General features: G+C 45.7%; 1 protein-coding gene across 1 annotated transcript in view; it reads left to right on the top strand.

Moving 5' to 3' along the window:
- ZSWIM8 (zinc finger SWIM-type containing 8) overlaps positions 1 to 24,508 on the top strand; it is a 2,802,584-nt gene that overhangs the window by 2,737,094 nt on the left and 40,982 nt on the right. The window contains exon 25 of the mRNA XM_086922151.1: positions 18,522 to 18,700. Coding sequence (XP_086778277.1) covers positions 18,522 to 18,700 — 179 coding nt within the window. The remainder of the gene's footprint in view (positions 1 to 18,521; positions 18,701 to 24,508) is intronic.

The following is a 24,508-nucleotide window of genomic DNA, read 5'->3' as shown; positions in this document are numbered from 1 at the left end:
AAGGATTATACCACGCATTTTAACGTCCTTTAAGCACAAATGATAAAGATTATTTTCTTACCTGACACCTTCCTGTCTTTCACCAGCAGCCCGTACTTCCATCCACCATCGAAACAAGCGTCAAAACACGTCTACCAAAATTAAAAAAGGACTGCTTTTTTTTACGTACACGGCACGTCTTTGGGGGAGGCTCTTTCCTTTTACTTCAGTGGTACTGAAGTGCGTTTTTTTTTAATTTAATTAACCCGCTCCTTTGTTTATTTTTGTGGGGGAGCCCCCCCAGCCCCTCACCCAGCCGCCCCCCCCCGCCCCCCCCCAACCCCCCGCTGAACGACTGGAAGGAATACCACGCCTCCCCCCCAAACCCCCCCCCCCCCCGCCCCCACAGCCAGAACGTATTTGCGTGGTAAAGACGGTCGGGGAAGGCACCCACGTTGAAAAGACGTTTGCGTGGTAAGTAACCCGTGGTAAACGTGATTAGTGGTAATGCCTTCGTAGTAAATGATGTTTCCCATTTATTACACACCAACAGGCAAACAGAAGATTGATCTATAATACATTCCCGGCTGTGGGAAGGAGTTCAATACTGACGGGGAGGTGTGCTAAAAACATGTCAAGTTCTATATGGAAGCAGGATTGTGTAACTATATACTCTAATTAGAAGGTGACAAGTTCATTGTTAATGTTCGATTTAAATACGAAAATGACAATGTACTGCACAAAAAATATATGTATACTATACAAACAATGTATGAATACTGTAATGTACACCGCTCTGAAATGTAACTTGTTACATAAAACTTCAATACAACCTTTTTCTTTAAAAACAAACTCTCAAAGATAAAAAAGGATTAAAAAATAATTGTTTTGATTTTCTAGTGAAGGAAAACAGCTGACGCGTGCTTCGGGGACAGGGGGCAGTCTGTTCCTCTTCACCAGTGCTTACAAACAAAGGTTAATACCAAATTGGTGGTAATTAATGCATTCATAAGGTACAGCATATTAAGAAAATACCTTATTCACAGAGTTTTTTTTAGAAGAACTTTGGAAATTTTGTAGTTTTTTGGCTTGGTAGTAAGTACACGAGTAATTTTTCACAACAATTTTTGTTTCTAGCAAACATTTATAATTTATCAATTTTTGTTGTGAGCAAATATATCTACAATATTGCCAAAATTGTTCTGAAACAAAGATGTGTGTGAAGGAGAAATTTTTAACACATTGAACCTTATGACAGTTTTTGTATTTTTTCAACTTTATTTTTAAGGGCAATGTAAAGTATATGACAGCAACAAATACACATTAAAAAAAAGAACCACCACATTTATTAATTACACCAATCAAGTGCAATCTGTAGAGACCTCCCCAGCCCGGGAACATCTAAATGATCATGCCACACACCGAGCTTGGTATTACATGTCTTTATTCTTCAGAGTGTGGCCGTTAACTGAACGTACTATATCATGAATTTACTTAACCACAGCCCGATCACTTACGTTCCTATTCTACGAAGTCCTCCAGAGATCAGAGGGGTTCCGCAATCTCGTACACACATCACACTACATCTCCTCCCATTCAAGTACACAAAAAATGCATATATACAACATAACTCCTCAATGAGCCATCAAGGTGCTCGAATCGATCTTCGAGATCTTGTTGAATAAGGTTTAGGAGACATAGAAGTTGTTTGTTCAAAGAAAATCAATACAATACATTTAAAAAAAGGCATCTGCAGCAGGCACAGGTGACACAGACACAAGTACAGTCTTTGGGCTCCTCTGATACCAGATGGAAAGGTCTCATTCTGAATGTCTAGACTCTAGAGTCAATGAACCTCGAGGCAGGTGTTTGAAATATGAAGAATCTCAGGTGATGAACTTTCAAGGACATTGAGCAAGTCACCATGTGTTCTTTACTAGTTACAACCCTCAGTGGGTCAGCATCAAAAGGAGCATCCAGACTTGCATTTCCATTTCTGCCTGATAATGACTTGACGTCCTCCTTTAAACACAGTGCTCCGAGCACAGCGGTGTCTATCCGCATAGGTCTTCATTTTGCGTTTTTGAGACGAATCAGTAGTGCAAAGTTTATCAATGTCAATAGATCTTTTAGTGGTCCATTGTGGCAATTTGGTTATCTTGGCTGTCCCAAACATTAAGGTGGCAGGGCTTTCACCTGTAGTAGAAGGGCGAGTTTACTTTTATGCAAGAAAAGTAGATTTAAGAACTGATTTGAGTTCAAGCCTTTTCAGCACGGCGCACTGAACGGTCTTCTTGAGGGTGCTCATAAATCGCTTGACGAAACCATTTGCCTGTTGCCAGCAATGTGCTTTTCTAATGCCTTACATTTAGGTGACTGAGAAAATCTTTAAATTCTCAACTGTTCAAAGGTGGGCCGTTGTCAGATTTCAAAATCGAAGAACGCCCCATGTTGCAAAAATACTTTCTGATCTCTCAATGACTCTGTTGTGAGTAGTTGACAACAGATCTCCTACAAGGAGAAAACTGCATCATTCATCAACAATTACTAGTAGATGATGTCCATTGTCAAGTGGTCCAAGGAATTCAATTGCAATCTTCTCACCTGCATCTTTAGTAGACCAGACATGTTTAATGGATGCGGGGTTGTTTTGGATGAGAAGCATTTGCACATGTGACATGCCCTTAATTTCTATTCAACTCTTACATCAAGACCAGGGAGCCACACCCAGTCTTGTAGGGCTTATTTAGTAGCAATAACTCCACAAAGTCTTTCATGTACAAGTTCAATAACTTGTTGTCTTTGTCTCTCAGGTATGACATTTTCGACCCTCATAATATGATGCCTACTGGGGTAACTGAATGTTTTTCCTACACAATTCTTAAATTCTGGTTTTATAGGTCATCGTGAAGAGGTTTATTATGTTTTCTACAAGATTCTTGTGTAATAATGTCTTTTATTGTTTGCAAATCTCTGTCAGTGCTGGTGGCAGCAATGATTTGTTCCACTGATACTGGAATTTATGATGAAGTTAACATAAGCATCAGCCTCTTTAGAAGTGGTGCCATGACACAGTATTGGTTCACATGAGCAGGGTTTTGATCTCTGCCTGGTCGATGTACAATCGTATAATCATACTCCTGGAGTCGCAGCCCCACCTCTCAATGGGATGGGGCATATTGGCTTTAGGTTTGCCAAAAATGGTGAGCAGTGCTTGGTGGTCGGTGACAAATGTGAAATGCTTTCCATACAGGAACACATGAAAATGCTCCCAACCCCACACCACAGCTAGGCCTTCTTTTTCAGGTTGTGAATAAGCACATTCCGTTGGTGACAAACTCCTGCTAGTATAAGCCGCAATGTGTCTTGGTGCATTAGGATATACGTTGTGCTAGGCAAGTGTGATACCTAACCCCACGGGGCTGGCATGAACAACAATATCTGTTTGTAGGTTTGGATCAAAGTATGCTATTTTAGTGGCATTCTCAATCGCATGGGAGGTAGTAATTCACTGTAAAGTTCTGTCTGCGTATTGCATTATACCTTGTCTTTGGACCAACACTCCATTGTGGGATTTGGGCCGCGGGCCCAGCTACTAGCTACTTTGCGCCTAGCTAGGAGTAACCCCATATCCACTAAATGTCTCACTGTCTTTGGTAGGTTTTGAGAATAGCCTAACAACGCTAACTGCGGGTCTGGGGTCCATGCCATGGATGTAATGTTTCCTAGAGCTTTAAATATCAAATCCGAGAAATGTGCAATTCCTGGACACAGCCAGGCTAAGTGAAAAAACCCTGCTGGACTTACTCTGCAGCAGTCATAGTCAGCTGTTTCCTGGAGCCTGTACAAGTGGAGTCCTTCCGGTGTGTAGTGACCCTGCTTAGAAATTTAAAGTGTATTAATCGGTGTTGCCCATTTAAGGAGATTCTCTTCATGTTTTCACAGCAGTAATTCCACATATTGTCGTCCAGGGTCTCCCCCAAATCTGCTTGCCATTCTAGTCTGGCTTTGGTGTACTGTTTTTTCCAGTAATCTTGCATGATCTTGTATATATAAGAAACTATTTTTACATTTGTGTCTGACTTTATAATGTATGTGAGGGCAGTCACGTCGGGCAGTTCAGCTAAGTCTTCTCCTAGTATGTCTTTCAGTGCCAGTCTCATCCTGTGATAGTGGAATCTTGTGAGCATTGTGCTCTGCCGTTCACCCATTTCAACGTCCAACCACTCTCTTAATGTGCCGTCTAAGAACATATCCCCTATTGTTTTAATGTTCACAGACTCAAGCGCCTGTGCTACTCCTTTTTCACTGCATAGCGGTAACCAGAGGCACCATGCTATTGGCGTCAGTGGGGAGTATAGTATGGCTCCCGCCTGTAGGTTAAGAAGTTGCTGCCAGGTATGCGCAACCGAACGGCAGAGCTGGCAACGGGAGGGGGCTGCTACCATCTTATCTATGTGTATATGGGGAAGCCCTGGTATCTCGTGCATCTGATAGTGGGCGTGAGAACTTTGAGCCGCCCTGTAATACTAGTCCAAGCCAGGAGCTCCTAGACCACCCATACTGTACGGTAATGTGAGTGTGCTCCAGCGGACCCTTTCATGATTTCCAGCCCATGCCAGGTTTACTAAGAGCGATGTGGTTGTTTTAAAAAAGGATTTAGGTATGACCTGTGGGTTGTTTGTACACAAGAACAGGAATCTAGGGAGAATGACTATCTTCATAAGTGTTACTGGCCCCGCAAGAGATAAGGGCAGGCAATGTCAATGTACTATGTCTTCTTCTAGCTTACTTACTGCCCTCCCATAGTTTTCTCGAAAGACTACTTCCGAATCTGTATGTATCTTCACTCCAAGGTATCGTAATGGCTCAGTCGTCCATTGTAAGGGGTATTTAGGTTCAACGGCCTGAGCTGCAGGGGTAAGCAGAAATATGATGGATTTAGGCCAATTAACCTTAAGTCCGGACAACTCCCCATATTTAACCACTTCTCGGAGTACAGGCGACATGTTTTCCTCTGGATCTCTTATATACAATAAGGTATCATCAGCATACGTAGATATGATTAAGTTATAATCCGGGAAGCAAATTCCCTTCTGAAAATGGCATTTGCGGAGAGCGCAGGCCAGTGACTCCGCCACCAAAGCATATAACGACGGAGAGAGTGGGCATCCCTGACGGTGCCGCTAGATATCGCAATGAGGCCAGTGACCTGGTCACCAAGTCTGATTCTAGCTGTAGGTGAGTTATACTAACTCCCATCATCTGTAAAAACATTTTGCCCAGTCGCATCCGTAGCAACACTTGCTTCATAAATACCCATTCCACTGAGTCGAATGCTTTTTTCATATCCAGAAAGACTGTTACTGCTTTTGGTTCCTGCCTAGTATGTTGTATAGACACCAAATACTGTTCTCACATTGTATGCCAGGTTGCGCCCCAGTATGAAGCCAGCTCGCTCGGGCGCTACCAGCTGCGGGATCAAAGCACCAGTCGGTGTGCTAATATTTTGACATTTATCTTAGTATCTAAATTTAATAAAGAGAGCGTACGGTATGAGGAGCACTCCGCTGAGGGTTTGCCAGGTTTCAGTATAGTCAATATCAGGGCTTCCCTTATCGAGGAGGACATCCATCCGTCTTCGCTCATTTCCTCAAATAAAGTTATTAAATGCGGTGTCAGTAGGTCCGCAAACTCCTTGTAAAAATAGACAGTCAATCCATCTATGCCTGGGGCGTTCCATGTCCTTGTACCCGCCAATGATGCCTTAATTTCGTCCCCGTCTAACGGCTTCATCAGATATTCTCTGTACGAGTCCGTCAACCATGGTAGCTTAATGTACTCCAGGTAGTCCAGGATTTCTGAATCTCCTGCTACTGCCTTAGAACTGTATAGCATTGAGTAATATTGTTGAAATCTATTAGCTATCTTGGTCAGATCAGTGAGCGCCTCTCCTTCCTCCGAATATACTTCTGTCACTCCCTTCCTTTCTCTTCTATTCTTTAATAATGAGGCAAGTACCGAACTCGGTCTTTCTCCCTCGTCATGAATACGGGCAGTGGCATACTTCCCTAAGTGTTTGGCTTCTCTATTTGCTGTGTCATGATATTTCTGTAATACTAGTTTGATTCCTCCTCGGCCCCGCCATCTGCTCCCACCACAAGTTCGCGTTCTAGCCATTTCAGTCGGTCCTCCAATTCTGCTAAAATTTTTCTAAGAGACCGAAGGACCCCTGAGTACTTGGCCATCATGATCCCCCGTATGTACATCTTAAATGTGTCCCATACTGTTGTAAATTTGTCTTGTGATCCTATGTTTATGCCGAAGAAACTGTCAATGGCTTCCGCTGTCCCTGCTTTAAAGCCCTCGTCAAGCAGCGAGTAAGGTGGGAACCTCCAGATAAAAGGGGGAATCATCTTTAGTGGGCAGTCAACAACTAGTTGTATCGGGGAGTGATTTGAGTAAGTTCGCAAAAGTATCTCACAAGTACGGATCTGATTATATAGCACCCTTGAAGAGAGCCAGCGATTCTGATGTGCAAGTCATGGTATGCTGAGTAATGGGTTTATCCCCCCCTGTCCGTGTGACCTCGCCCTCCATACATCACATTAATCTAGCTGCACTGTTACTTCTAGGATGGCTCTGGCAGCCGCTGAGGGACGTCGAGGCGGACCTCCTGATCTGTCAAGGGTCGGGTCCAACATAGTTAAAGTCTCCTCCTCAAAGTGTCATATCTGCCCATTCTCTCCACCAAGTCGAAATAGAACTGCGGGTTGTCATAATTGGGTCCATATATATTCAGTATGACTATGTCCAGCCCCTTCCTTTGGCACCGATAAATTACAAATCTGCCCTCCGAATCAGTTTCCAGAGCCTCCAGTGTCATCCCGGATTTTCGGCTCGCCCATATAATAACTCCCCGTGCATGGGAGGTGGATCCTACCGTGTGTAGTTTGCCCTGCGGAAACCTGCTTGTCAACATTTCACTGTTAGTGGGCAGATGCGTCTCCTGCAGGAGCACGATATCTATCCCGTGTTGATTAAGATAATGAAATACTTTCCGCAGCTTCCTATGATCATTGAGGTCTCTAACATTCCATGTCAGCATATTCACTTTATCGGAATGGGACTGCATTGGGGTTGGTTTTCTCCATTAATGTAGTGTGAAATATAAGAAATGTATGGATGTCTAGCCCTCCATTAGTGTCCAATTTACTACGCATGCATGTTTTAAGTCTGCCAGCAATAAAGTCTAACAATAAGTTGAAACTCTGAACACTCCCCCCACCCACGCTGTGCTCTCCCCAACTTTGCACAGTCCAGTCCCCCCCCCCCCCCTTCTCCAAGAATACGTAAGGTAAATCACATATTGCGATGTCCATAAGAAACTGTTCCGGCATTCCGCCGTGTTGTGTATCACACTCCTGGGCGGATGTTTCCTGCACCCCCTAACTAATCTCTTATAGACTAGCCGTCTGCTGTGTATCATCTAGCAGATATCGTGCACCTGAGCATCCTATCTGATGTCATGCCTGTAGTACTTCCATCTTGAGGAGCTTGATTAGTTTGGCTACAAAGGCCGTGTTCTGTGGTGTCTAACGTACCCCCCACATATTCAGTGAAGACATGCCAGCACTATTCTGACTAATCACTCATTTTCTCGAGCTCTGCAGGGTAAGAGTCATGTGTATGTCCCCCAGCAAAGAAGTCTCAAACCTTAGTGGCCTCTAAGCACAGCAATCCACTTAATCTTGCTCTTCCAGGCTACCTCCGTGTGCGCCTTCACCAGCATCTGAGTCTTTTCATCCTGCATCATTCCTTGACCATTCTCTGAGGGCTTTCTGCAGCAGCTTGGGGTCCGTAAATATCCTGGAATTGCCTTGACTTTTCACTCTGAGAAGTGCTGGGTAAGCATTGCATAGTCCAGGTTCTGCTCTCTCTGTTGCCTCTTTAGGGGCGCAAACTGTTTTCTTGCTTCTTGCACCCGCATAGTGAAGTCAGGAAATAGCGAGATTGTGGAACCTTCATGATGGAGACTTCGCTTCTCTCTAGCAACACTCAGTGCTGCGTCGCAGTCTCTATAGTTCAACAATTTGGCTATAATGGGTCGCGGCGGGGCTCCCGCGGTGGTCTCGTGCCAAGTGATCGATTGGCGCGCTCCACCACAATCATCGGCGGGAAGGACTCCCGGCCTATCAGCAATACCAGTAGTTCTTCCACATATTTTTCCATGTTGCCCATACTGGTGGATTCCGGGAGACCTGTGATCCATATATTGCTTCTCTGATACCGGGCCTCCAAATCTTCTGCCTTATCCTGCAGGTTAATCAGCAACTTCTCTATCTGTCTTTCCTCTGAGTGCATCTCTGTTTGGGCTTCTTCTACTTCCGTCACTCTCCTCTCCATCATGTCGATCCGCTCGCCTTGCTTGTCGATACGCTCCGTCATGCGATCTATCCAATACGCCAATGAATTTATTTTACTATCAATGGTGGCCAGACTCTTCTGTACGGCTGCTAGTATTGTGCATAGATCTTCCTCAGCTGGCTCCGCCATTTCTATTTGCAAAGCTGCTGCTTGTTCAGGTCTTGAATCTCTAAGCCTCTGCCTGCGCTGTTCAAAGTTGATTTTAGGCTGGGTTTTATCCACCTTGCCCACATTCGCAGCTTCATTCCGCTCCAGCAGAAGAGTTTGTCCAGGCCATCTGTACGCACGCTGCCCCTGTGTGTCTCCCGCCACGCAGGTCCAGTGGGTGTCTGATGAGACTGTGGTGTCCGCCATGCCAGGATGTCTGTAGCTTCAGATGCTATTGCGCTATGCGCTATATTTTGCCAGGCAGACAGTAATGCCTCTCACCCGTCGTGCAGATCTGGGCAGACAATCAGACGTGTCTCAATTTTTGCCTTTAAATCTCTTTTAAATCAGTCGTTCCGGTGCTTACAAACCTTTCAGATGTTCTGCAATCTGGGGCCAGGGGATTGCCTACCTCGCAGCTCCCCTCTCAGTGTGTGCCAAGTTGTCTGCGCAGCTCTAGTTGCTGGTGGTTTCGAATAGGCTATGTCCTGGTGTGGTCACCAGGTGTCCAGGCCCCACTGCTACTCACTCTTCGTGGCTGCCACACAGCGCAGTCAGGTCTGTGCAGTAAAGCCACTTCACCCTCCTCGAGTCAGGGGCCGACGGCTTCACTCACCTCCCACTGTGCTTTCGCACCCCAAAGCCGCCACTAGCCAGCAGGATCACCAGCTCTCGCCACAAAAGGTGATATCCAGGTAGAGGCAGGCGCCCGCAGAGCCCCGAGCTGTCCGCTGTCACTACAATACTCCCGCTCGGGCAAAGGTGCGTTCTTCGCTCCAGTCGGTCCCAGCCACTGTTATTGCGCCTCTTGCCTTGGCACTGCTAGTTCCACGGGCCGCGCCTGTACCACGGGGTCCGTGTGTTCCTTCGCGAGATGCGCAGTACTGTGACAAGGGTGTCTTTACTGGGAGTCGGTCGCGCGGGCACCCCGGACCTCAACCGCTTGCCGCAGGGAGCGCTGCTCACCTTAAGGCCTATGCTTCATCCTCAAGCCAGTTTCGGGCCTGCCGCTCAGCACTCGCCAGCCGCTCTGTAATGAATGTTGGTAGGCAGCTCTCGCGGCAAAGTAGTCACTCCTCCCCGCATTTGTTATTGCTGCAGCCTCCCGCAGGGCACCTCAATGTGCGGCCTCCAGCCCCAGGGTATGCCGCTCGCCCCAGGGGCTCCACCGTGTCAGTAGGCTGGGCCCGGGCCTCCTCCGCAGCACCTGTTAGCCTCGCCACCACTCAGCCCAGGGGTTAGCGGTTGGATTTTTTGGCAGAGCACTTGTTTCTCTTCCTCCGGTCAGCGTTACGGCCCAATGCATTCAGCCCAAATGCAAGATTTTTGACGGATTGTGCGATGGCAGTACAGAGTTCGCTCTTTACGCGGCCATCTTGGTCTCAGGCAAGCTCCCAGCTATTTGGGGTCGTTTGTGCTTAGGCCCCCATAATATTTTGTCCATATGAGGTATCCATGCCAAATCTGCATCCTTTTTCCCCCCAACATCCTGGGGACCTAAAGGTACCCAGGGTTTGTTTATTCCCCTGGAAGGGACCAAGAAATTAGCTTAAATACAGGTAATTTTTTTTTGTTTTTTAAAGAAAAATGGGGGAAAAGTGCTGCAGAAGAAAGCGTCTTGGTATTTACCCTTCAAATGGCATCCACAAAGGGTTTGCGGCGCTGAAATCACCATCTTACCAGCTTTCATGAACAGGCAGAATGTTGTCAGAAAACCAACATTTTCTGCACAGTTTTGGCATTTTACTGAGACATAGTGTATATTTCCTAATTTTCTGTGCTTTAAACCTCCTTCTAGGGCCTGTTCCAAAACTCTCTTGGAATACCCCCTATTAAGAAATCTCTGTATAGAGGAATCTAGACAGGCATTAGCAATTGCCTCATCGCTGCAAATTTGACATATTCAAATTAATTCCCCATAGGGGATGCTATTGATGGTGTGTATGGGATGAGCACTTTGAGCGTGGAGTATGGAATTGCCTGCGGTGGATTTACGGACAAGTTTAGTTTTCAAATTGTCATTATCCACATATAGCTGGACATCCAAAAATTCTGCCATCTCCTTGTTAATAGTTGCAGTGAATTTTAAATTTAGGTCGTTGATATTGATTTCATTAACAAACGACATAGCCTCCGCTTCAGTGCCTTTCCAGATAATACACATATCATCAATATAACGCCAGTAATGGAAAATATATGGCAACCACCTGGCGTGTGTGACTCTGAGAACGCGCTCCTCCCACCAGCCAACATGCAAACATGAATAGCTGGGGGAGAAGCACGAACCCATTGCCACCCCACGCAACTGCTGGTAAATGTTGCTCTGGAATTTGAAATAGTTGGACATTAGACAAATTCTAATCATTTCCATCAACTTAGTGTTATGTCCTCGAAACAGAATATCACGCTTGTTTAGATAATATTTTGTGACATGCATCCCTTGTAAATGATTAATCGAAGTGTATAATGACTCAATGTCCATTATCAAAAATAGATAGTTAGAATGCCATTGCACATGTTTTACCTTATTCAAAAAATCAGTTGTATGTTTTAGATAGGATGGTAAATAAATCCTGTGGGGTTGAAGAAAATAGTCTACATATTTGGATATCTTTTCATTGATACTACCTATGGCAGAGATGATGGGACGACCAGGCACAGGGGATACCAGCTTGTGAATTTTAGGAAGAAAATACAAAAAAGGGACAATGGGGTGTTCCACATGCAGAAACCTAAATTCTTCTTTTGAAAGTAAACCTGATTTATGCCAGTTAAGTAGCTTTTTCCGAGTGATTACATCGCTGTTAAACATTTCATGTTGGGTAGACAAAGCATAACAAGACAAATCAGAAAGATGTCAATTGGCCTCAATTAAATAATCGGAATGTGCCCAAAGTACCGTATTGCCTCCTTTGTCTGAGTTTTTGACTATGACATCACGGTTATTTTGTAGTTTTCTGACCAACTGAAGGTATTGGCTATTGATGTAATTCGTGTGTCTAGTTTTGCTCAGAACTTTCCAATTTAAATTCTTAAGCTCGGTAACCACCCTGTCACTGAATACGTCCACTGCATCCCTAGCCATAAGGGGAAGGAAAGTCGATTTTGGTTTAAAAGGACTGGGAGCAGGTGAATTTACAGCGAGAATTTGACTCACTGTGGGGCCCGGTTGAGAATCATCCTCATATGCCAAATCGTATAGGTTTTGAAGTCCACTTGAATCACCCACACGCATTGATGCTGAACTTTCCGTATTTGCTGGTTCAATTTGTGATTTTTTGCGTGTAGAGTTCAATTTAAAATACTTGATCAATTTGATTTTTCTGATTAACTTAAAAACATCAATGCTTGTTTGATTATAGGAAAACCTATTACTGGGACAAAAAGTTAAACCTAGCGACAATAATTGTTCCTCTGCCTTGGTAAGAATAGTATCAGTTAAATTTACCACTGTGTTTTCCATGTTGTCTGCTATTTTCTCCAGTTCCTTTTCGCTTTTTCTTGCAAGGTATTTTTGCTTGTGTTTGCGTTTCCTTGCGCGCCGGTGTTGACTGCTGGAGTTGCCGGCTTTGATGGAGGATTGCGGGAGTGCAGGGAGTATCGCCGGTCCTCGTTTACAAAATTTAACTCATCAATTAGAGAGAAGTTAGCCAAACTAGCTAATCCCGGTGGTGCTGTTGTTTGATTTTCTTCGGAATCATTGGATGTCAATGAATTAATAGATATTGTGTCGGATTGATCGTGAGTGGAGTATGTTGCACCTTCACCTCCTGGTTGATTCACATTTTTTTGTTTACTGGTGCCAATCATTGCCTTACGTTTGTAGTTGTCATATTTCCTTGAAAACGTAAATATTCTACCTGTGGCATAGTCATTTCTGTCTCGAGCAAATTTGAATACCTTCCGCTCTATTATTGTTTCCTCCAATTTTTTAATCCGCACATCTATATCCGTTTTACTTTTCTGAATTAGATCAGTTTCACAATCTCCACAAGAAGTGCATCGCGGTCAATCTCCGCGTATTTGAAGACTCGAGGTGACTTAGTGTGTGTATTATGAAATTGGGAAATCTTCACCTCGTGGGTCTCTAAATCCTTTCCCTTGGACCCCTAATCTATGGTTGTTATAACTACAGGACTTTCATCCTTACATACAGGAGCCTGGGGGGAGGTTGTAACTACAGGACTTTAATCCTTACACACAGGAGCCTCGGGGGAGGTTGTAACTACAGGGCTGTATTCCTCACACACAGGAGCCTGGGGGGGAGCTTGCAAATACGGGACTGTATTCCTCACACACAGGAGCCTCAGGGGAGGTTGTAACTACAGGGCTTTAATCCATACACACAGGAGCCTGGGGGGAGGTTGTAACTACAGGACTGTACTCTTTACACACAGGAATCTCGGGTGAGTTTGTAACTACATGACTGTATCCCTCACACACAGGAGCCTGGGGGGAGGTTGTAACTACAGGACTGTATTCCTCACACACAGGAGCCTGGGGGGAGGTTGCACCTGCAGGACTGTACTCCTCATACACAGGAGCCTCGGGCGGAGCTTGTAACTACAGGACTGTATTCCTCAAACACAGGAGCCTGGGGGAGGTTGCACCTGCAGGACTGTACTCCTCATACACAGGAGCCTCGGGCGGAGCTTGTAACTACAGGACTGTACTTCAGCGAGGAAATACTATTTACAATTTAGATATGGTACACTCCTGCTTAGGATCTTCTCCCACAAATGGTCCCCGAACAAATTAGTTGAATGTCCAGCGTGTGGGGCCAAAGAAGAGTCTGAGTCCCATGTTTTTTTTTCTGTCCTACATATAAAAATATACGGCAACATTGGCTAATCCAACTTTGCAAAAATTAGGGATTTAGATATCATAAAGAGGCCCTAAGAATATTTAAGAGTAATACTTCCACCCCTGTTGTATTCACCGTCTCACGCTCTATTGATGCTATTGATGCAGGAGAAGACGTGTTTTGTAGAAAATGTTTTTAGCCTGTAGAAACCTATTATGAATTGTTAATTCATGTATTCCCAATGCTGTACAGTTTTTATGTATTTATATTTTTATGTATATTTATTGGTATTTGCTTGTGTTTTTTTAGCAATGTTATGAATGGCTACTATGTATCTTTTATGGTCTATGACCGAAATAAAGATTACTTGACTGACTGACTGACTGACAAGACTGTATTCCTCACACACAGGAGCCTGGGGGGACATTGTAACTACAGGACTGTACTCTTAAACAGGGCTGCTTATTGGCTCCTCTGTTGTTCTCTTTATATATAGCTGACCTCCCTCAGGCTTTATTATCATCTAGTAATGGTATTGCTTCAGTTCTAGGGGGAACCCCAATAGTGTGCCTAATGTACGCGGATGATATTTTAATTTTGGACCTTACCCCAAAAGGTTTGAATGGCCGCCTACAAGCACTGAACTCCTACGCTGAGGCCCATTTTTTAAAAATAAATATTTTAAAAAGCAAAATAATGTGCTTCCGGGGAAGGAAAAAATCCAAATATGACAATTACCACTGGTCTGTTGGGGGCGAAAGACTAGAAGTAGTCAAATCCTATCCTTTCCTTGGAAAGATTGTCACGAGTAGTCTAAGTGACAAAGCTCATACTGAGAATAATAGCAGGAAAGCTCTTGCTCAAGGTCTTATTTCTCTTTACAAGGCGACAGGTAGAAGGCATTTCTCCATATTGCTCGAGGTATTCCGCGCAAAAATCCCAGCATCCCTTATTTATGGACTAGAAATAGTAGATATGACATGTTGGAATTTTTTGGATTCCACTGAAGGAAAAATATTACGCAACCTTACCTCTGTAAATACTGCGAATTCTACGTCTTCTCTGAGACAGGAATTCGGTTTGCGTAGTTCCTGGGCTCAGGCAGTTGCGAGTGTGGTGCGTTGGGTTTTTAACATTGCTGGAGGAATGCCGGGTACGCTGAGGCATCTCATAAAAAATGAGCTGTTGGGTACCTTTAATGCTTATTCTTCAACTGTAAGGAATTTCCGACAGGCTGTTACATTATTGCAGTTAGATGAACAAGATCTTTTTTCATTATCTGCGGCCCAATTAAAGTTAGTTTTAAAGTCTGCTTCCTGGGAGTTGGGTTATAGAGTAGATAGAGGGGCAAGTAAAGTGAAGAGAGGAAGGTTCTCTACCGGTAACTTTTGTCAAATAAAAAAACCTCAGCCATACATATTCTAGAATCTCCCTCATGGAGTTAGGCGATTTACTCTTTTGTTAAGGCATAATTTACTCCCTTTGAACTGTCTCTTGTCCAAATGGTACGGTTGTTCCGACATTTGTAATTTTTGTAATTCCAATTCCCAGGATATGTATCATGTCATTTTTGTCTGTCCGGTACTTATGGGATTTAGACGTAAATGCTTAAGACCTATGTGTCTTCAAATGGGTATCCTTACTGCCTCTGATTTTATTGAAGCAATGCTTAATCCTCCGAATGAAATGTTTTGCTTTAAATTGTTTCATTTCTTTAAAAGTTTTTTACCGTTATATTGATAGTTTAATATCATGTAATTTTTTAAAACATCTTGTTGTTTTTTACTGAATTATTATGTGGACCTCACTTGAGTTCCGTTACCATAAACAAATAAACTTGAAAACTTGAAACTTGACTGTACTCTTCACACACAGGAGTCTGGGGGAGGTTATAACTACAGGACTGTACTCTTCACACACAGGATCCTGGGGGAGTTTGTAACTACAGGACTTTAATCCTTACACACAGGAGCCTGGGGGAGCTTGTAACTACAGGACTGTACTCTTCACACACAGGAGTCTGGGGGAGGTTGTAACTACAGGAATGTACTCTTCACACACAGGAGTCTGGGGGAGGTTGTAACTACAGGACTGTACTCTTCACACACAGGTGTCTGGGGGAAGTTGTAACTACAGGACTGTACTCCTCACACACAGCAGCCTCGGGCGGAGCTTTTAACTACAGGACTGTACTCTTCACACACAGGAGCCTGGGGGAGGTTGTAACTACAGGACTGTACTCTTCACACACAGGAGCCTAGGGGAGTTTGTAACTACAGGACTGTACTCCTCACACAAAGGAGCCTGGGGGAGTTTGTAACTACAGGTCTGTACTCTTCACACACAGGAGCCTAGGGGCAGGTTGTAACTACAGGACTGTACTCTTCACACACAGGAGCCTGGGGGAGTTTGTAACTACAGGACTGTACTCCTCACACAAAGGAGCCTGGGGGAGTTTGTAACTACAGGTCTGTACTCTTCACACACAGGAGCCTAGGGAGGGGGTTGTAACTACAGGTTTGTACTCCTCACACACAGGAGCCTTAGGGCAGAGCGTGTAACTACAGGACTGTACTCCTCACACACTGGAGCCTGGGGGAGTTTGTAACTACAGGACTGTACTCTTCACACACAGGAGCCTGGGGGAGGTTGTAACTACAGGTCTGTACTCCTCACACACATGAGCCTCAGGGCGGAGTTTGTAACTACAGGACTGTACTCCTCACACACAGGAATCTGGGGGAGGTTGTAACTAAGGTGACCAAACGTCCGTAAATTTCACGTATTGTCCGCTATTTGGGACTCTTGTCCGTTGTCCGTGAGAAATTCTTTCACGGACGCCTTTTGTACCTAATTCCAGACATTGAAGCGAGCTGTCCCCCTGCAAGCAGCCTGGGAGATCTGTAACTCTCACAGCAGGGACCAGCTTGCGCTCCTGCTGTGAGCAGTGGCCTGAAGAAGCCCTCCGCGACGTGGCACAGACTGCTATCAACCATTATCATTCTGTATGTTGGCCTAATTATCACATAATGAATGATAATGGGCCCTCTGCTCAGTGACAGCATTTGCTGGGGCTACTCCTGCCAGAGCCCAGGGCATAGCAAACTGATTTTGTTTATGGGCTCCTGTCACATCACCAGGGGCCAAGCTCTGGGGAGTTGGAAGTTTCATTTTGGCGCGTGTTACCCAGTTTCAGCCACTGTTAACCTCTGAAACTGTCACACAAGCAGTGATAATGGTACAAATCAAATTGTCCTTTATTTATTTCTTTTGCTCCAATAGTGGATGAGGGGGTGTGTAAGATCTGCAAAGCCTTCAGCTTTTGATCTTTTTTTCATTTTTTTGGGAGGGAATATACAATCGCAGGTGCCTAATTTCCACTCACACACAATAGATGCAGTTCAAGGTTATCTCAACCTATATAAACTTATTTTGACTTGTACTTGTGTTGGTTGTCTATTTACTCATGTAATATTGTGCGACTTCCACTGATGTGTCAGTAAAACGTACCTTTTGTCCATAATTTTTGTCCTGAATTTTAACCTTCTGTCCTGAATTTTGATCCTTTGTCCTGAATTTTTACACTTACTGTCCTGAATTTGCACCCATGCCAGTTGGTCACCCTAGTCTCACTTTAGGCTGACACCGGACTCCTGTGTTCGCTCCAGTATCAACAGCAATCTGGTGCCCAATCAAGGAATCGGGATGGCCGGTATCGTGGAGTATTTTTTCGGATTTTTATCCAGGGCCCGGAATACGTTGCTAGCCACGCCCCTCCTCAACAGGATGGTACATAACAGGCCGGTGTTCTATGATCCGCTGTCCCCCGTGAGGCAGTGGACAAGCCTGCTTTGCGCAAGCGCACGCATGTGCACATTGCGGCATGATGACGTGCCGATGACGTGCCATCACGCCCACCATCATTCCATGTACCCCCTAACATTTGCCATTTGCGCATGCTCTGTTGAGACATGGCTCGTGTCTCGGGCAGAAAGCACCCGCGGGGTTCTTGTGCCGACCGCGTTCATAAGGTTGGAGTCGCCAGCCCTGTATTTTAACTCCAATTATAAAACGCTTACTGTCCCTGACGAGGCGCTTTAGGCGGGGCAGTGCTGCTCTGGAGGCAATAAACAATGAACTGGCCTTGGGTTCCCGGAGCAGCACTGCCCCGCCTAAAGCGCTTCGTCAGGGGCGGTAAGCGTTTTATAATTGGAGTTAAAATAAAGGGCTGGCCAGTGTTTAATATATGCTCTTACAATACGTTTTATAACTGCACTTACAATACAACACTCGGCCTCGTACACCGCCTCGGGCTGCTGGCGGCTCGAGGCTGTGAACGCGGACGGCACAAGGACCCCGCAGGCGCTCTCTGCCCCTTTGTCTCTCAATATGTCTAAATCTGCACCCCGTGACGTAGGGGGGCAGCCACTCATGGGGATACAATGGTTCTCAGAACACCGGCACGGGCACAGGTGCAAGAAATCAATTATTCGGTTACAGTGCAACTTGCAACAATAACAGCTCCCAGGGAAGCTAAACAATTTAAAAACAATGAACATATTCAAACTACTGTGATTCAGCTCCTAGAATAAGAGAAACAGTGAGAGAATCAAAACAGCAAAGATGCACATTGTAAATGTTTGAAAGAGATGTTCAACTGAGGCCTACAATAACTATGGCTCACTTAACGTGAACACACTTTAGTATGGTTAACTATAGCATGAGAATCACTAACTGGTCAAACTTAAAATAAAATCACACTTTATATATAAATATATTAATATTCATTAGTAGATGTTTAAGCAAAACGAAAACGAGTGATAATGCATCAGCAGGTGCAAGTAAGCACATAGATATTGTATACACAATTTTACTCTGCTTCTAGGTCTAAAGATGGCATTCGTATAGCTCCTTACCAGGGCCAAGTAAGCCATTACATAACACAATATAAAAAAAGGTACAATCATGAAGATTTCTTTACTTTGTTTCTGCTTGTTGACTATAGCTTTTCATATATGATTTGGTTTCAAGTACAAAGCTCTCTCCAATTAGTGAAGGAATTATTATATTTTGTTGTGATCTAAGAAATCTGTGATTCTGAGGGTGTGCCATTATGCTTACTTGACGAAGTAGCTTGTGTTTTCTTTCTCTGTTCTCCTTCCAGGTGTCAACTATGTTCATCAATTCTGTGTAGGAGCAGCAAAGGGAGTGCTGAGTCCATTTGTGCTTCAGGAGATTATCATGGAGGCACTACAGAGACTCAACCCAGCCCATGTACACAACCACCTACGCACCCCTGCGTTCCACCAGCTTGTTCAACGGTGTCAGCAGTCTTACATGCAGGTAATAAAAGAACCGGTGAATAGTGATACATCTCCCTGACATCACTTCTGGGCTGGACACCAAACCAGCCCTGGCAACATGTTTTGTTCCCAGGCCAGCAGTGCGGGAGTAACAACTAGAATTGAGCATGGTTACCCATGACATTTCATACAGCCCCGTAGCCGGTAGCTCTTAGGGAAAAATTCCAGAGTAGTGGTTTCACCCATCCGACCGTGCCAAGCATGTTTTAGCTGTAAATGTTGTTCTGTCTGGTAAGATAGCTGATTGAGTTAAGTGTTAGCCTGGCACATGCTGTGATTTTGAGGCCTTGAGTTAGGACTTCCGCAAACTCAGTTTAGACTCGAATCGTTCAGGGGTTGGTAAACTGAGTTATTTTTAAATTGAGTAACAGGTACACCTGGTATTTATAGCACTTAGATACGGTAAAAGTTTGATATAAAGTACTGTATAAAAAAAAATCTCTTTATAGGATCAAAAGGTATACCGTGTTCACTGCAGGATGCATGGTGAATGGCATGCAGGTGCAGTACCAAATTGTCAAGGCACCCTAAACACTGCACCCTCGTGCGTGCCTTTTATCACGTTTTTGTAAGTCATAGTACTAGATCTTTAGACCCGTGCGACAGGCATCCAGAGTCATAAATGGGTTGTAGTAAGGGTCAAGTAAACAAGTAGCATAAGTAAGATTTTTCATATCTCTTTGTATTCAAGGGTACAGTACATCATAATACCAATCTCTTCTAATTATGAACATATGAAGGAATGAATGAATAATTTTATTGCATAATTAAAATCATTGCAACTCTCACCTCAATAACATATAAAGACGGTTTAAAAGCGGGCATCACGCTTTTTGTGAACAATAACTTTGTGCAAAAATACATGACTTAAAATTACAATTAAAAACTGCCCACGCACTTTTCGTAAACAATGACGTTGTGCAGAAAGGACGCCATGCTACGTACCAAGGCCCCCCGTACCCCAGCTTCTGAGGGAAGACTCTAATGGTCAAACGCCACTTTGCTGGCGATGTTCCTTACTTTTGTTGTGAGACATAGAAGCGGTTTCAAGGTGTCTCAATGCTAGATTAGGTTGTTCAGCCCATGCATTTGATTATGGAGCACCTTGGAGTTATTTTCCTGCTTGCTGTTTCCAGTTGTGTTCTGCGGCCTCCATTCCTTTCACTGACCAGTCTTTATCAAACATGTCCCGCGTGTCATGGTCTAGATTTCATCAGTTTCAGCAGCGCAGTTTGCATCTGATTTTGTTCCATTTAGGTCCCATCGAGCAATACTCATGAATTTGCAAAATGTAGCCTGATCCGAAGGCACTGTGTAGATCAGGAGCAAAGCAACTGCATCTGTGCATGTTCTAACCCCATACCTTATGAACATTGGTTTTAGCAAGTTCCGCAGTTTTGGAGTTAGGCGGGACAGCAGCACATTAGATGTTCCATAGATTCTGATCTATAATTGCAAATCCTGCTTCTGACCATCTTCAATCGGGATTTCCACCCAGGTTCCAATTCCTTTATTGGCAACAACACTATACGCGTCCATTGGATCTCTTTCAGGCATTTCTTTCCTAAGGCTTTATTCAGATATGGCTTAATGTAATTTGTCTTATATGATTTTATTGGGCCCAACAAGACTCCAATATCCTTGAATCTGGCCATGTCATCCTTGATAACTGGATGATTTGGTTGTTAAAGCCTTCTTGTTTGCTCCGTAGCTTACTTCCTCTTGGAGCCAACTCGCTGTAGATAGATCCAACTCTGCCAAAGCATCACAACAATATGTCTGCCATGGGTTTGACCCACCCTTCAAATATTGTTTTCAGCACCTCCTTTTAGGATCCCTTCTTGGCTTTTAGTGTCTTGAACCAGTATTTTACCAGACTGCTCCTGCATTCGTATTTATGTTGCCCAGGCCAAACTCAAGCTGAATCAGGCTGTTATGTGTGTATTTAGGGAGTCCAAAGAGCCTTTTGTTGCACTGAGCTTTTTCCATTATCTTTTCCATCTTCCCTGGGAATGTTTGTGATGCATACCCAGCTAATGCAAGCAGTTTAGATTTTGTCACTTTCCTTATCTGTACCTAGGTTGGGCTCTGTAGTTTTCCCTGTAGTTTGCACAATGCATAGATAGTGGCTTGTATTTTGTCTTTGACTGGAGCATGGTTGTCATTCATTTATCATTTAACCATGCTCCTGGGTTGTGGTAATCTCTTTCAGTCACTATATTCTTACTGCTCAACCTCCACTTTAGGAGAACTTTTTTCGGGTGATGCCCAAAGACCACGACTTTGGTTTTACTAGGGTTCGCCACAAGTTCATTACCTCATTAAAGACGTTAAGTGTGTTCAAACCTCTTTGCAACCCAACTCTTGTGTGATCGAAAATCACCAGATCATCAGCATAGTGGAGCACGTGTAGTCGTTGCTGTCCAATTTACGGGGTTTGCAAAGTTGCACCTTGAAGGGCTTTCTGCGGGTCGGCCTGTGTATATATTGAAAAGAGTTGGCACATAACGCAGCCCTGCTTTAGGCCTCAGTCTATGGAGCGTTTGTATGTAGCTGTGTCCCCTGCCAGTTTGATTCTCACCCAGGTGTTATATACAATGAAATTATTGCCTTCAGGAGGTTACCTGGAATCTTCTAGCTGTTCAGTTTGTTCCATAGCTTGCTTCGATTTACTCCATCGAAGGCTGCTGAATAGTCAACAAAGCATGCAAATAATGGCAGATTGTTTCAGATTACCTGGAATCTTCTAGCTGTTCAGTTTGTTCCATAGCTTGCTTCGATTTACTCCATCGAAGGCTGCTGAATAGTCAACAAAGCATACGAATACTGGTAGATTGTTTCTGGAACTTGTCTGCTGTGCCAGAAAAGATAGTGCCACTATGGTATTTATAGTCAAGCAGCCTTTTCGGAATCCGTTTTGGTAGAAAGGTGAGATTCCATTGTCCTCGATCCAGGATGTTAGCTCCTGTAGCAAGTTACTGGCATATGCTTTGCCTTCGATATGTATGTATGTATGTATGTATAGGCATTTATATAGCGCACTACTTACCCGGAGGGTCCCAAGGCGCTTCGACCGCTGCGGAACCCTTCCTGGCTTCCCTGAGAGATGGTCCCTTAATGAGTATCTCCAGGGTGAGACCAGGCATCCCCGGCGGTCTGGTGGGGCCGTTAGTGAAGATGAGGCAAGCTAATGCCCAGAGTTGCCGAGTGTGATCGCTGATCAGAGTGGGCACCGAGGCGAGAGAATTATCGAGTCCGCTGACCCTGGTCCAGAAACCTGCCGCGCCGGGAATCGAACCCTGGTCCCGGGCCGTCCTCTGCTCTCGGGTCTGCCGCCTCTAACCAGTGAGCCACACTACTTCACAACTCTAGATATCTGTTAGACCTGGCTATTTCTGGTAGGCTAAGGCTGATGCCAAAGCCAGGCAGAAACCACCAATCTAGTCAGGGCAAGGAAGTCACACGCCAAGATAACCCCTGCTCACCCCCTTGGTAGCTTGGCACGAGCAGTCTAGGCTAAACTCGAAGGCAATGTGTAAAGCATTTGCGTCAGCGCACAATAGCAACAACATACTAGGTACACCACAAAAGAGACTCCACACAAGGTTATTATAAAAATACCCTTTGTATTGTAAAAGCACATCAGATAAAATCACACATATACATGGTGCCAATTGGCACGGACAATATTCACATGGGATTATTCACAAGACAGGGCCACATGGGCCACTGTCATATTCAACACTTTCCGAAATAGAAATACTTGTCAGAAATTAGAATAAGCATATAAAATCACTGTAGCACAAAGTAACAGTTATGAATCACATCCAGTAACTACTGGGAACAGGTAAGTACGCCCTACGCAACCCTAAACACCTTAGGAGCATGTCACGCAGGTACCCAGGACCTCACTAGGACCACCTGTACTAGAAAGAACAACCACCTAAGGATGAAATCCACTTAGGGGTATAACTCAGAACACACTACCCATGATGCATGAATATACATTCAGAGGAGTAGTAAAGAAAGATAACACATGATGTATAGACCTACACATTCAGCGGTGTTCAGGACAGAGCACATGATGTAATCACAATACATTCAGGGGTGCCGCGCAAGAAGACACATGATGACTAAACATTCAGAGGTGCAGCGCATGAAAAGAAAGACACAAAATGCATAAAACATTCAGAGGTGTCAAGAGTATACCATAGCGCAAATATCACATGAGGCCTAAAAACCTTCAGAGGTGCAGGAATAACACATGATGCAAAAGATCACATTCAGAGGTGCAATAACCATATGATTGCGCACAAACTCACATAAGCCACCACCTGTGGCAGTCCCTAGGCCAATGGCCTTGTTGGGGCTCAGATGCCCTGAGTCTCAGTGTCAGGGTGCGCTGCCATGCAGCGCCAGTCTCGAAGTTCAAAAAGCCTAAACGTGGCAGGTGCCCACTAAGTGCTGGGCACCTGGAGAACAACAGCACTGCGCCACCTGAGCCACACAGGCTCTCAAAACACTGAGCCAAACGTTGGAGCCACAGAGGCTCTTAAAACACATGCCCCCTGGAGCCTCCCTGGACTCTCCAAGCGTTGGGGCGACCCACTGTCAACTGGGGCCGCCCTTGAAGCCCTCCTCACGGTGGAGTCCCCTACGGGGGACTCTAGCTTCTCAAAATGCCCCCCAGAGCCTCTCAGGGCTCCACATACAAAAATGCGGCGGGGAGCCTCTCCGGGCTTCGTGCACGTTGGGGCGACCCGCTGCCCACCGGGGCCGCCCTTAAAGCCCTCATGGCTTCGCGATATCACTAGACGCGACGTTGGGGCGGCCCACTGCCAGCTGGGGCCGCCCTATTGCTCTCGCTTCTGGTGCCGCTCTCCGGCACCCACCACAGCCGCGTCGAGCCCCCCCCTAGCCCTTCCAACTCACCGGGCTGTCTTCGGGGCGGGGCTCCTCCGGGCGGCGGCTGCATGCGAGGTCTCTCTGCTCCTGCCGCTCCTCCTTCACTTGGGGCTCCCTCGGCACACGGGAGCCCCAGCAGCGGACCACACGCCTCTTCAGAGGCCGCCGGGTTCCCCCAGGTCACGGGAGCCCGGCCGACCCACCGCCATGCTTCTCGGCGCCTTCTTCCTCGAGCCCCGGCCTCGGGGACGGAGCAACCAATCGCGTCGCGGCCCTCCGGTCGAGCCCCTTCAGTGCCCGGGAGTCAGCCAATGACAGAGCGGCTCCCGGGATGATGCTCCGCTATTTCGGCCAATCACGGCCCACCCCGCGGATGACGCTGCGCCGCACGGGCCAATCCCGTCGCGGCGTTAGTGAGGGGGCTCGGCTCCCTCCACCAATGGGAGCGCGGCGGCTTCGTTCTTCGCCGTGCCAGCTCCGATCAGGATGGCGCTTCACGGGGTGGTTCAGGGCACTTCCACAGGGGTTACTGACCCCGGGCTGCGACGGTGACACGGCCAAGAATCCTCAGCGCGTCCAGCGCTATAAGCCAGCAGGAAGGCGCTCCTAAGCGCTAGAAAGTCCAGCGAAAGCGCTCTCAAGCGCTTGGGGAAATGAAGCGCTCCAAAGCGCTAGACAGCAGGCAGAGCGCTCCCAGGCGCTCAAGGCAAAGCACAGCGCCTCCAGGCGCTAGGAACCAACTCCAGCGCTCTCCCCAGGAAAAGGGCAGCCTCTCCATGCTGCCATGGTCCCAGAGCTTCCCCAGGGGCAAAGCCAAGTCCCCCCTTCAGCCCAGGCAGGGCAGAAGGGTCCCCCAGGAGTCCAGGAATCCAAGCACCCAGGG

This window comes from Lissotriton vulgaris, chromosome 5 (assembly GCF_964263255.1).
Source record: "Lissotriton vulgaris chromosome 5, aLisVul1.2, whole genome shotgun sequence".
Lineage (NCBI taxonomy): Eukaryota > Metazoa > Chordata > Amphibia > Caudata > Salamandridae > Lissotriton > Lissotriton vulgaris.
This window is presented reverse-complemented; position numbering and strand designations above follow the sequence as displayed.